The sequence below is a fragment of the Penicillium crustosum genome (genome assembly GCF_028827405.1).
Source record: "Penicillium crustosum strain IBT 35664 chromosome Unknown utg000002l_segment0_segment0, whole genome shotgun sequence".
Lineage (NCBI taxonomy): Eukaryota > Fungi > Ascomycota > Eurotiomycetes > Eurotiales > Aspergillaceae > Penicillium > Penicillium crustosum.
Genome location: NW_026623123.1, coordinates 2,835,101 through 2,847,112, shown reverse-complemented (window position 1 = coordinate 2,847,112; position 12,012 = coordinate 2,835,101). Strand labels below are relative to the sequence as shown.

Sequence of the window (12,012 nt, the reverse complement as noted above, 5' to 3'; positions counted from 1 at the left end):
TTCTTCGTCATGGGTGATCAGGATGAGTGTCCACCGTTCCAAGAATAGAACCCATCAAGTTATTATGCTTATTTTCTTCCAGGTGGAGATACACTTTGCGCTCATCAGCTGTTGGATCCCTGTCAAATGATTCAATAGGCCTAACAGCGATGCCGCGGAACATCCGAAGTGCATGCTATCTGCGCCTCTGGTCAATCAATGTTTCTATGCCATTGGTCTAGGAAAGCTCATCACGTTTGATACTTTTATCTCCATTTCGGGAGAGTTGAAGTTGCTAAACTTAGCAATGAGGGGTTTCCAATTGCACATCTTCTGCCCTATATCGCAGTTCCTGCATCTTAGGCGACGATCAATGCTACCGTTCTTATTGAACCGACCAATTAGGGCATTGAGCTATGAATAGGTTGCATGTTCTCTTTCACTAGCGCCTTATCCTCTCAACTAACAGGTTAAGCTGCCGCCGAGTCCATCATCTGTGAAACCGAATGATCAATCTACAGGTGTCCAATGTGCGAACTACATGACAGGACTGCAATGTCGGATGCATTTTTTCCAAAAATATCTACTTTTTGATGGTTCTCCGCTTCTAATACACCCTTGGTTCGTATTTCTCCCGGTTGAAAGCCGTTGTCCATCTTTCTGTATCATACAGTATGATACACACGCCTTTGTTGACTCGGATGATATCCTGATATGGAATAGAGAATCTAAATTAAGGATACCATCGGTAACATCATGCATGCTCGTTTAACTTGGAATTAGGACATCTTGCAATGGAGTGGTATTAGTGACTTGGAGAAACGGGGATCTTGCAGGCTTTGGTCTATTCGCCGTTCACTCAGATCCCACTAACCATCTTCAATCCTTTTTTATTCCAAAGTTGTTTCATTGCTGGCTTACGACAAGTACAAGCGACGAACCATTCCTCTCTTTATGTGTTTTATATTCTACGGCAGATTGCACAGCTTGCTGCTGAATGAACTCACACTTCTGCGGTCAAAGATGGAAATATGATCCTATCAAAGGCGATACAGGGGTGTACTTGAATCAAAGCCTTGGATTGGTGGTGGATATAAATAGAATGCATTTTCTATGCATGAATGCGGGGTCTATCACACTTGCCTCGACCATGTGTCCTTAATGGGCCTCAAAAACATGATCTATTTTTGTGGTTATCATGGTCCATTGAGGGATTTTCTTCCCAGATACTTTATTTTCTGGACATATAAGGCTGGTCCCCCCAATTGATGATGGTTCTAAAAACAGTCGGTAGTTATTGACTTCTGAATCAGTACAGCCGCTTTGGTTCTATATTTAGAGGCGGGGGAAACAAAGCCTGTGAGGCGATGTGATGCGATTGATGTCTGTGATATGCCCCTGTACTTGTGGCAAGTAGCGAATGATAACGAACAAAAACCAACCCCTGTTTAGATTGGTTAGGTATTTCACTCGAAGTGGGCAAAGGAAAATGGAGGGCACATAGAGGGATTCCCAAAATCCCGTGATCGACCCGCCCAAAGTCCTTCGTCCCTCTTTCAGGTGCTGATTCACCACTCCTTTCCCACTTAAACAGTTATTACATCTCTTGTAATCCTTATTCCTTGAGCCGTGCATCACTCTGAGCACCGTACGAGTCAACCGATTTCACATTCTGTACACCCCCACGCCTAGAAAGTACAGTGTTTCTCTCCGATCTCATCCACAGCCATGGCTCAAGCGCCCCCCACTTTCACACCAGACAGCGAGTTTGCTGAGCTTGAAACCCCTCGTGGCCCCAAGTGCGGAAGTTTGTCAATAAATTCGTTAGCCCGGTTTGAATTCGAGGCTGGTAAGGGAAACGATGGCACTAAAATCCTGATGATTGAGTGGGAAGACGACGATCTCACTCGATCCTCGACCGATGGATCGTGGCATGTCTCTTGGGCTGGAAAGACTTCCATTATGCCCGCCGATGAACGGCCTAGTGATAGCTTGCGTCGCTTCTACTTCTTGCTTCCGCCCCATACCACCATCCCGCCTGTTGTTACGATTCATTATGAGCCGCGATCCACCCCGTCTAATACGACTGATTCCGCGACCCCTCCACCCCCGAGGCCACAGGACTCTTTCAGCCTTAATCCCCTACCCGCTATATTCCCCGTTGAACTGGGTGCGACGGGACGTACATCGGGCAAGAAGGGCGTGCTGCATACAATCTGGGCAAAGAAACGGCTTCGGGTTCTCGAGGCGGAGATTGCCGCCGAAACTCGCAACAACATTGAAGGCATTGCTCTGCACATGGCCATTCAAGAAAAGGAGTGGATTGAGGAAAACTTTGGAGTCGGGTCGCGCGATGTCGATTCGGTTGCCAATAGCCATGACTCCTCAAATTCATCCTCCATTTACCCAGCCACGCCGGTGTCGCCTATCAGCGGCAATAAGTTGAGCGACAAGCTTAAGGGACTAAAGCTGCAGACAAGTGAGAGGGATCTAGCTGTGAATAATGGTATGTATCCTTGGTCCCAATTCCTACGGTACTTATATCCTTGACACTAACCAAACCCAGGTTCAGCTTCCAATGTCGCCCATCTTCTTTCGCCTCAATCTCCTGATGTTGCCGTCCCCTCGTTCAGCTCCTTCCGCAACGTTGCGCATCAGCATATCCACTCGATGCCAACACCAGATACCAATCCCACCCCAACTCCAAACTCTCACACCAACCCCTCCGAGCCGGAACCACTCAAACCGGTTGCCGTCTTCCCACCTTCAGCTCTACAGGAAGCCCAGAATAACAGCGGCCCCGACGGGTTCACACCCATGGGGACAATCACGCGTACCCCGAGCAATGATTCCGGCGAGGAATTGTTCGCCAAGGCATTGAGCCCACGCTCCCCGGATCTCCCTCGGAGCCCATTCTCATTCCGTTGAACTTGAATTTCTTATGCATGATATGATACCACACCATCTTTCACGACTTGCGCAATGATTCCCCCTCTGCGTCGCCATACCATATGTTCACATTACATGCATCTATGATCATTTGTCTTTTCTGCTCTGTCCATACCATACGTTTCGGACACATCACGCCGTATTCCTGCTTTTTTTTCAAATGCTATCTTGTTTTTTTTTTTTGTATGGCCATGCCATACCATATCTATGATCACCATATGTACATAGACGAATATCAGATTCCATGCCCTCCTTGACAATTAAGAAAAAAAAAGGCGTCTCCAATGATTTTCTTTGCGACAGCAAATCCCTGTCTGCGTAGGCTACTAAAAAAGAAGATTATAATAGCTACCGAGCAAAACAAGTAATCACACCATCCCACGCCGAGTATTCATATCCCTAAGACAAACACGAACAAAAGGAAGAGAAAGCAACCAACTAGAATCAATTGCTCTTCTTACGCTGACTTCCCTGCCGACCCGACTTCCCCGCAGTCGCAGTCGACGAACCAGAAGCAGTAGCAGTAGCATCACCAGACTCCTTCTCGGTCTTCTTGCTAGTAGCAAACGATTCATCCTCCTGCGCATCCTTGCGCTCCGCATACCACTGACCAGCCTGCAGAACCAAGATGCCGACCAGGACAAGGGCGAGAATAGTATTGCTAGCAGAAAGGACCTTGAGCGAGTCCTCGCGACCGAGGATCTGCTCATTCTCGTCGGCGGAAGTAGCGAGCTCGGAGCCGTATTGGCCGGCAGAGGCGAGACGCAGGCCCTTAACGATATTGGCGATGTAGACTGTCACGCCGCACATGTAGAGGACCAGCGAGGCGCCGTCGAAGAGCATGTTTGATTCGGAGGGCTTGTAGAGCTTTGTGAGGAGGCCGGCGAGACCGAGGAAGATTACGATGTGCAGGATGCGTGGGATGAGCGGGGGCGAGGCGTGCAGGAAGCGGAGATGCGCTTCGAGATAGTCATAGTGCGCGGCGGGGGTCGTCACTGTCGACCACAGGATCGGGTAGTCGTAAGGGAAGAGGGAGAAGATAATGCCCAGGAAGAAACAGGTTGCTGGTTGGGTAAGATTGGGTTAGTTTTATTACAGTCTCGTGGCCTCTTTTGCCGTTGGGATCCGGGGAAGGTGGTGATGCGATGGGACTTACGGCAGACAATGAGGAAAGTCGCGAACGACCCGCTTTTGAAGGCCATTGTGAGAATTTAGAAAAGCTGAGATTATTTTGAAGGGAAAAGAAGATGACCAGGGGCAAGGCTGATGTCCTCTAGGTATCGCTAAGCGGGTGCCAAGCCCGGGGCCGAGAGATAAGGATGTTTTTACAAATTGAAGTCCGAGCATTTGATGAGATTGGAAATTGGAAATTGGATTCATTTAATCATTTGATCTGAGACTTGAGAAATTGATTTTTGATAAATAAGAGTGTATATGATACATATTTCAACGCCTTTAGCGCCGTTTCATAAATGATGCGAACAATGGTATCTTCCAGAATATCCCGTAAATGCAAATGTACATAACAACATCATCGCTGGTATCGAGGCAACGATTCGTCTGCATGCGCCGTCCCACCGACCAGCTGGTCGTCCTCATCAAAGACCGGCGCACTGGGCCCAGCGCTGGGTTCCTGGCTGCTAGGCTCGTCTTGGGGTGCGCTCGCCTGCTCCTGGAGTCGATGACGCTCAAGCTCTTGTTTATCGTCGGCTGATACACGTGGCTCACTGGGCCCAGCGCCGTTGGCAACAACAGTCTGTAGGGATTCCGCAGAGCGCACAGTATGCGGCCCTCCGTTTGTATCTGGTGAAGGCACATGCTGGTAGTCTTGAAGATGATGATCATCTGGCAAAACTGGCGCGGTCGGGACCTCCATTGGTGCTGTAGATGGCCCTGCCTCATCTTCGTCGGGCGGTTGGCTAGGCAAGAGAGCCTCTTCGTGACGTCGTACCCGTGTTTTCTCGTCAACGGGCTCCTCAACCTCTGGGGGCGCAACCATAGGGTCCATCGGCTGGAAATGTTCACCGTAATCTTCAGGATACTCTGCCCAATCTGTCTCCTCGGGGAAATACTCCTGTGTTCCATATTCACCATGAGAATTAGGCATTGGACTCGCCTCTGGCCACTCCTCCCCATCAACGGGGTTAAGTAGAATAGTAGATGCAGGAGGTGCCGTTTGTGATGTGGTCGATTCACCGGCCGTGGATGATGTACGTTTCGGCGTTTTCCCTCGTTGTGAATCACGCGTCCCAACCACAACTTCGAAGGCCACTGAGATCACACCTTTTCACGGCGGATTGCGTCCGTGTCCAAGATGTTGCCGGCCCAGTTGGCAGTAACGCCGCTCGAATCGGTTGGATTGAGGGCCTGCCCGCTGGGAGAAAATGTAGTACCACCGGAGACCATGTTGAAACGCGGGATGAAGCGGTCTGGCGAAGTGATTTTCCCTCGTAGGTCCGTTACGACTTCCACGTAGTACCGAAAATTGATCATGGCTCCCGGTACTCGTGTGATAGTTGGAAATGCGTCTTCGGGTATTCGGATGGAAGTTTTTACAATTGCAGTCATGGTACTTGGATCAACGATCAGTGGCGCGAATGTCTGCGACAAATCTTTGCGAAAAGTGCTGCTTGTCCGACTTGTTCCCAAGGTAAGTCCTCCAAGTCCCGTCCGTGATCGCGGATAACAGTCTTCGTATACCGGCTTTTTCCCGGCCACCGTAGTGCCGATGGGAATTGCAGGATGAAGATCAATGCGACCTTGGCGGTATAATGTGACCATGATTCCATGGGCACTGCGCACTTGCTTACAATGGTTGATCGTGACTGTAATGGGTAGGGTATCGCCGGGGAGCACGCCGGCGCGCAAAAGCTCTGCCTTTGCGGTGATGGTTTTATCTGAGATAGACGGGGTCACGCTGCGACCCTCGCTATTTTGTCCTGTGCTTGCGGATGAACTGGGATCGCTGGCGATTCGAAAGCTTTGGCTGCTTTCGCTAGGCCGGCTGGATGAGCTGACATTGCTTGGTGAGGGGCTCAGCGGTGGTCTGGTATCTACAGACGGTGCGGCGCCACTAATAGGGGTATCGATCGAGGATGTGTCCGGCGCTGCAGTTGCGTCGGAATTTGTTGATTTGGCTTTTCCCTTCGGTTTTGGGCGCCTTGAGATCGGTTCCAATGTAACTATACGAGCCCTGGGTGCAGGGAAGGGTGCGATGTCGATATTTTCTAGAAGATTGACCCGTCTTCGGCATGTGAGTGTAGGGTTCATGGTGGTCGGTCGGGTAAGGGTAGAGGTAAGTGAGTAGCCGATGGTTCCGCGTTCAAACTGCAGTTGTCCATTTGATTAGCATATTTGGATCAAAGAAGGTAGTCGCATCAGCAAACGCACATTTATACTGCTGGGAAGCGCGTAAGGAGGAAGGCCCATTTCAAACCGAAACTTGTAAATGCCCTCCTTCAAGCGTCCATCGCCACAAAGAACAACCTCATCCTCAAACAAGGTTGCTAGCCCATTGCCCAAGTATTCTGCGCCTCGTCGACCTCGCCCGGGTCCTAAGAACCCCAAGTCGGGGGTTGCTTCTCCTGCCGGAATCGCATTCTTGAACACCTTGACATAGCCATGAAGACATACGACTATATGTGTGATGCGAACGGGTCGTACAACGGTCACAACGACGGTGCCTTTGATGATATCACCGGGGAAGTAGGAGCGCCATGGGTCATCTGGGTCGATATAGAAGTCGGTGATGCCTCGATTTCGTTGACCGAGCGGGGAGCGAAACTTGGACAGGAGAGAGTTGCGATTCCGACTGGCCGGCAACGTGGGTTGGGTTGGAGGGTTGGCGGACATGACACACAGCCGCCGTTTACTGCATCTATACAAGACAACGTGGCAGATGTGAGAGGGATGGGGATGATAAACTGTAACCGTTTTGGCACCGATCGGACGGATAGGGACGCCGGTATTATCTGGGGCAGCACGGAATGGCGGGGAATGGTCGGACAGACCAGTAGGTTGTCAGCCTACGTCAAGGAATCCAATCAAGCGACGCAATAAGTCACAGTGCTTTTGTCGTAAGGTCTGGCGTGCAGGACCAATGCACTGGACACGATCTGATTTCCAAAGGTCCACGGAATGTATCCTTGTCCACGCGCAATAGATTCCCCGGGTCCAAAGAAAGGAATGGGGGTATTATGATCGAGGGTCACTGCACCACATTGTTTCTTGTGACATCGAAGCGCGAGGCAGGATTTCGACGGTACCCCCGCTAGGAACTCGCAGCGTATCGGGATGCAAGGTCAGGTCGCAAGATAAGGGAGTGGATATTGCCGGTATGAATGAAAGGCTTGAAAGGGGGCCAATAAGTCAGTATCACGAGATACTATGCTGTAGTCGGGAGTCTAGAACGGGGGTCGGGGGGTCGGAGACCGGGGGAGAGAGGGTAAGGCGTAACTGGAGATGGCGCGAGATCCGGAGGAATGTGGGACTCGAGAACGCACGAGCCAATGTTAGGAGACGATGAGCTAGTCGAAAAGGGGGGAAGAAAAGAGGAGAGGAGAGATGTAATAAAAGAGATGAAGAGAGAGTGAGAGTCGGGAGTTCGCGATAAGCCTCCGAGAGGCGGAGAAAGGAAGGATGGTTATTCGCGTGTCGCACGGTCAAGCTTCTCTTGGTACTCAAAGGTGGCTCAGCTAGTTTTCTGTCCCCCCTTTTCTTTAGGGCAATTTTATGGATTATCACTTCTTTTTAATCTTCAAGATTTTTTTTTAAAAAAAATAATAATAATGAATTTGGTTTCACGTTTCACATAATTTCCCCAAGGTTGCCATGTGCTAAGCAAACCTAAGCTTTTTTTCCCTCCCATCTTTATCCTATACTAGTTCACAAAGACCCTCTTCGTCCACGTACTCGTCTCCATAACATTCCCGTAAGATACTCTCAATGATTTGTCGATCTCCACTCGCTAATTTGCACAAATACTCCTCTAGGATGTAAATATTATCTGTCCACTGCAGTGCTTGCTGTCGGAACCCCGCTAACTCCTCTTGGACCTGCTTGACGCCCTTGCTGCTGAGCGAATTGAGGGGTCCGGAGAGTTGGGCCTCTGTAGTCCGTACCCGATCAATTTCCATTTGGAGTTGGGCTTTTTTGGCCATGAGGGAATCCCTTTCATCTTCCTCATCCGAGTCCTCCGCTCGGCGCATTGTCTCAGCGGCCAAACCCGCTTCTGCGTCGGTGTAAGACTTCCGAGCTTTCTCCACTTCCATAGTCAGTCGGCCTAACAGGCGCTTTTGTGCGTGCTTTTCGTCGCTGCTGAAACACCAGTACCAGTTCCCACTGCCGATCTTCTCAGCCCGTAGTTGACCCTCATCAGTCAAAGCCTGGATGTATTCCTTGACCTGGATGCCATTGATGGATGCAATCGAGGGTAGCGTCTTCTCGAGATCTTTGAGCGTGTGACAGGTTCCAGTGGCGCGGAGATGAGTCAAAATTAAATCTTGTTTGTCGCTTTTGGTCAATTTGGGCTAGTGGTGCGTCAGTACGGAGTAGTTCCATTTAAATGATCCTGAACCCTGTCCACGTACCATTTTGCACGGACTGTCAAATGGGTTCAAAAAAGCTTATCAATCCAGCGTTCACTCATTGGACAAATATGAGCCAACTAAGCATTGGTGGAGGCGCAATGATGAGTCCAAGGTCAGCGGTTCTCTCGGGCCCGGTACATGTGCTTACCTGTCACACTACACATGGAAACCCCATGCCGAATACAAGCTCATCTTCCATTTTGACGCTTACCTTTCCTATTCCAAGGGATTCTCGGAATTATTTTTCTTTTCTTTGAACACATTGTAAAATTATTACTGTAGAGGCTACTACCCCTGTTCAAGATAGTCTTGTTGGCAGCACACTAGATTCACTCCAAGACTAGATCAAATCCGACCTAATATCCACTGGGAACCCACCCAATTTCCTGGAAGACCCTACTTGGGTTAGAGATGTCAAGTGAGACGAGATTCTGCTGCAACAGAAACGAGGTCTCGCAACAAGATCTCGCCACGACACCAGCAATAATTAAACCGAGACTGCTATAGGATGCACAGCATACCCAAGATTGTGTTTTGACTCGGCGAGGCATTCGGCGAGGGCTCTCGGCACCCCTGACAGTCGGCTAGATATTGGTTTAATCACCGCAAGTTCTCTCCTTGGAGGTATTACTCTGCGTAAAGCTCTCTTGGAGACCTTCGTGTAGCGAGAGGCGCACAGGAAGGCGCAGCAAACTTATTGTCTTACACCTCAAAATCTGACTTTCGTCTCTCCGCATGCCATATAGTACTGACAGGGACTGGGATATGTGCCGATGCCATGTGCAGCGTGGCTGTGACACGGCAGTACATAGGGTGACTCGATTCCTTTTCAGGGGGTTTGGCCGAATCTTCGCAAGATCGCGCGTAGCCTGGCACAGCTGAAGGCATCAAAAGCCCCGGAGAGGAGTCAACCGCGGAGAAATGGATGTAACGTGGAAAGAATTTTCAAACGCCATCCCATCCAGTCATCGTCTTTCGTCAATCTCGGTGTCAAAATCGGTTGTAACAGAAACAGAACGAGCCAATTTGCGTCGTTTTGATCTCTGACGGACGATGCTGTTTGCTCGTTTCCTTCGCGCTGCTCGTGCTGCTGATTTAGTTGTAGTGTCGCTCTCGAGGCCCGTCCTATCGTCCTCTTCCTCCGACAGTTCTTGTCCTTCAACCAGGGCTAGGTCTCCAGTTTCACCCAGTTCCTCCTTGGCCATCTCTTCGATCAGGATCCCCAATGCAAGCAATGCGGTCTCATCCATCGTCTGATGATCATCTTTGCCGTTATCTGCCGTAGCGTATTCATAGTAGTCGGCTGCATAGGCATGTATTGTCTCTAGGAGGTCGGAGTTCGGGAGAGCTTGATCAGAGGGAAGATTCTCATGCGCGAAGTATACTTTCTCCTCAATTGATTCCGCTGTAATGTTCTGTTTGCGATAGAGAAGCTCCTCTGGACGCAAACTTCGAGCGCCTGCGGTTGTGTCGCGGTATTGGGAAGCAACCGTACGGGGAGCGTTGACACCGCGGGGGTTGACACGACCTAATTACAATTAGGTCTTGTTCTGCCTGGTTCTACGAGCTTGGGAAACATACCAGCTATAGCATCGTAGACGTTGGCGCGGCGTCTTATGTGCCTGGAAGGCTTATCGCCCAGTGCTTCCTCCTTATCTTCGAGTGGCTCGACAAAACTGTCTTCATCCAAGTCAAGTGACCTAGCAACAGACATACTTTAGGTTTGCCAGGAAGACCAATCAAGGTTTGGCAAATCAAACAGTGATGTGCAGCGGATAGTGAATGAAGATCGAGACCCTCCAAGCTACCAAATTCGATAAATGCGCCGGTCCAACTTTAATCCGGTGAAGCATACCATCATCGAGTGCTCTCGACTTATCCATGCAAAAGCACCAGCGCTGATGAATGAATGAATTCCTATCTCCTCAACAGAGCCCTTGGGTCTGTAACTCCGAATGAATTTCATGTTGCTCAAACAACCCGGCTAGTGCACAACCTTGAGCCCGCTCCGGGCATACGGTTCTCCAGCCGCAGAGCAGCTGCGCCAACAGACCAGACCGAAGATGATGTGGCGCCTTTAGATCAAGAGCTAGGTATTACGGCGGAGGTATTTGCTCACAAGTCCGGTGTGAACTGCCTGGCTATCGATCAGTTTGAGGGCCGATAGTGCGTGTGCAACCACTTAGCATCCAACAGTTGCCAATCTAACATGAGGGTAGTATGATATCGGGAGGTGCCGATCCATCGATTCACCTCTGGGACCTTGAATCAAGAGGCTCAGAACTCGAACATGTTCATCAGTCCTGCGCATCCGTCAGCAAATCCTCTCACCCCGACGCGCATACACATGCGATCACCTCCCTCTCGATCTACCCGTTCGATCCTGTCCCGTCAACGATCTTCTCGACAGCACACGATGGTACATTAAAACTGTCGGCGCTGCAGTCGCCCTCCATCACCCCAATCCATACATTTAACCTGGACTGTACACCATATTCACACTCGTTCTCCTCCCAGCCTGGGTCAACACTGCTCGTCGCAGTAGGCACGTCTGAACGATCGGTCCGACTAGTAGACCTACGGTCTGGACTATCAACACAAGGTCTACCGGGACATAATGGTGCAGTCTTATCAGTAGCATGGGCACCTCACCGGCCGCATCTCCTAGCCTCTGCATCGGTCGACAACCGAGTAATCATATTCGACGTACGTCGCGGAGGTCACAACTCTGCCATCGCTACCCTAGACATGGACGATCCAGTGGGGCTGGTGGCCCCAGGAACTGGATCTGTACCGGCCTCATACGAGAGTCGACCAGCCTTCTCCCGACATGCGCGTGCGCACAATGGACCTGTGACCGGAGTACGGTGGACCTCTAATGGTAGTCACATCGTGACGACGGGACAGGATTCCCGAATTCGAGTATGGGACTCCGCAACAGGCGCCAATACACTTGTTCATTTCGGCCCTCGGGTACGTAATAGCTCATCCTCGCACCTGGCTGAACGGGCACCCTTAATCGTGCCCAGAGGCTCTATGAATCCAGGACACGAAACATTACTGTGGCCGAATTTCAATGAGCAGGATGATCGTGGTGAGATTTTCATGTTTGAGCTCCGCGAGGGGACACTCGTTAAGCGTCTCCGCGTCCCAGGTCTCATGGCTGGTTCGCAGAATGTCCGTGGTCGGTCGAGTGCTTTGAGCGCTGGGCGTGTCAATGACCTTGTCTGGCGAGGGAACGGTGCCTCGGGAGAGGGGATAGAGCTGTTCTCTGCGCATGGCGATGGAACGATCAGAACATGGGTGTCTCACGAACCGGATGGCGAACCCACCGAAACCGAGGAAGCAGCTCAGGCTGATCGCAAGAGGAAGCGAGATGTTCTAGACGAGGTCTATCGGGGATTTCTCGCGCCTGACCAGCCCGGGCTACGGATCTAAAACAATTGAATCGGCATACTCTACGAATAAATTTTAATAAGATGTTTCTGAATAGTAT

At 50.5% G+C, this 12,012-nt stretch overlaps 7 protein-coding genes across 7 annotated transcripts; 2 read left to right on the top strand and 5 right to left on the bottom strand.

The window, feature by feature from the left end:
- Positions 1-1,707: 1,707 nt before the first annotated feature.
- Positions 1,708-2,907, top strand: N7487_004585 (uncharacterized protein; the record flags this gene model as incomplete). The annotated part of the gene is made up of 2 exons (XM_056872332.1): positions 1,708-2,485; positions 2,546-2,907. The coding sequence occupies 2 exons, from the start codon at positions 1,708-1,710 to the stop codon at positions 2,905-2,907; spliced, it is 1,140 nt and encodes a 379-aa protein (XP_056730052.1).
- A 465-nt stretch (positions 2,908-3,372) lies between these two features.
- N7487_004584 (putative secretory component protein shr3) lies at positions 3,373-4,130 on the bottom strand (the record flags this gene model as incomplete). Its single annotated transcript, XM_056872331.1, has 2 exons — positions 3,373-3,992; positions 4,085-4,130. The coding sequence occupies 2 exons, from the start codon at positions 4,128-4,130 to the stop codon at positions 3,373-3,375; spliced, it is 666 nt and encodes a 221-aa protein (XP_056730051.1).
- A 329-nt stretch (positions 4,131-4,459) lies between these two features.
- On the bottom strand, positions 4,460-5,035 carry N7487_004583 (uncharacterized protein; the record flags this gene model as incomplete). The annotated part of the gene is made up of 1 exon (XM_056872330.1): positions 4,460-5,035. The coding sequence occupies one exon, from the start codon at positions 5,033-5,035 to the stop codon at positions 4,460-4,462; it is 576 nt and encodes a 191-aa protein (XP_056730050.1).
- Positions 5,036-5,205: 170 nt separating this feature from the next.
- On the bottom strand, positions 5,206-6,780 carry rim8 (pH response protein PalF; the record flags this gene model as incomplete). The annotated part of the gene is made up of 2 exons (XM_056872329.1): positions 5,206-6,255; positions 6,319-6,780. 2 exons carry the CDS (start codon positions 6,778-6,780, stop codon positions 5,206-5,208), a joined length of 1,512 nt encoding a protein of 503 aa, XP_056730049.1.
- Positions 6,781-7,802: 1,022 nt separating this feature from the next.
- On the bottom strand, positions 7,803-8,519 carry N7487_004581 (putative GAJ protein; the record flags this gene model as incomplete). Its single annotated transcript, XM_056872328.1, has 2 exons — positions 7,803-8,456; positions 8,517-8,519. The coding sequence occupies 2 exons, from the start codon at positions 8,517-8,519 to the stop codon at positions 7,803-7,805; spliced, it is 657 nt and encodes a 218-aa protein (XP_056730048.1).
- Positions 8,520-9,481: 962 nt separating this feature from the next.
- On the bottom strand, positions 9,482-10,230 carry N7487_004580 (uncharacterized protein; the record flags this gene model as incomplete). Its single annotated transcript, XM_056872327.1, has 2 exons — positions 9,482-10,044; positions 10,098-10,230. The coding sequence occupies 2 exons, from the start codon at positions 10,228-10,230 to the stop codon at positions 9,482-9,484; spliced, it is 696 nt and encodes a 231-aa protein (XP_056730047.1).
- Positions 10,231-10,425: 195 nt separating this feature from the next.
- N7487_004579 (WD repeat protein) lies at positions 10,426-11,954 on the top strand (the record flags this gene model as incomplete). Its single annotated transcript, XM_056872326.1, has 2 exons — positions 10,426-10,682; positions 10,736-11,954. The coding sequence occupies 2 exons, from the start codon at positions 10,426-10,428 to the stop codon at positions 11,952-11,954; spliced, it is 1,476 nt and encodes a 491-aa protein (XP_056730046.1).
- Between the last annotated feature and the right edge of the window lie 58 nt (positions 11,955-12,012).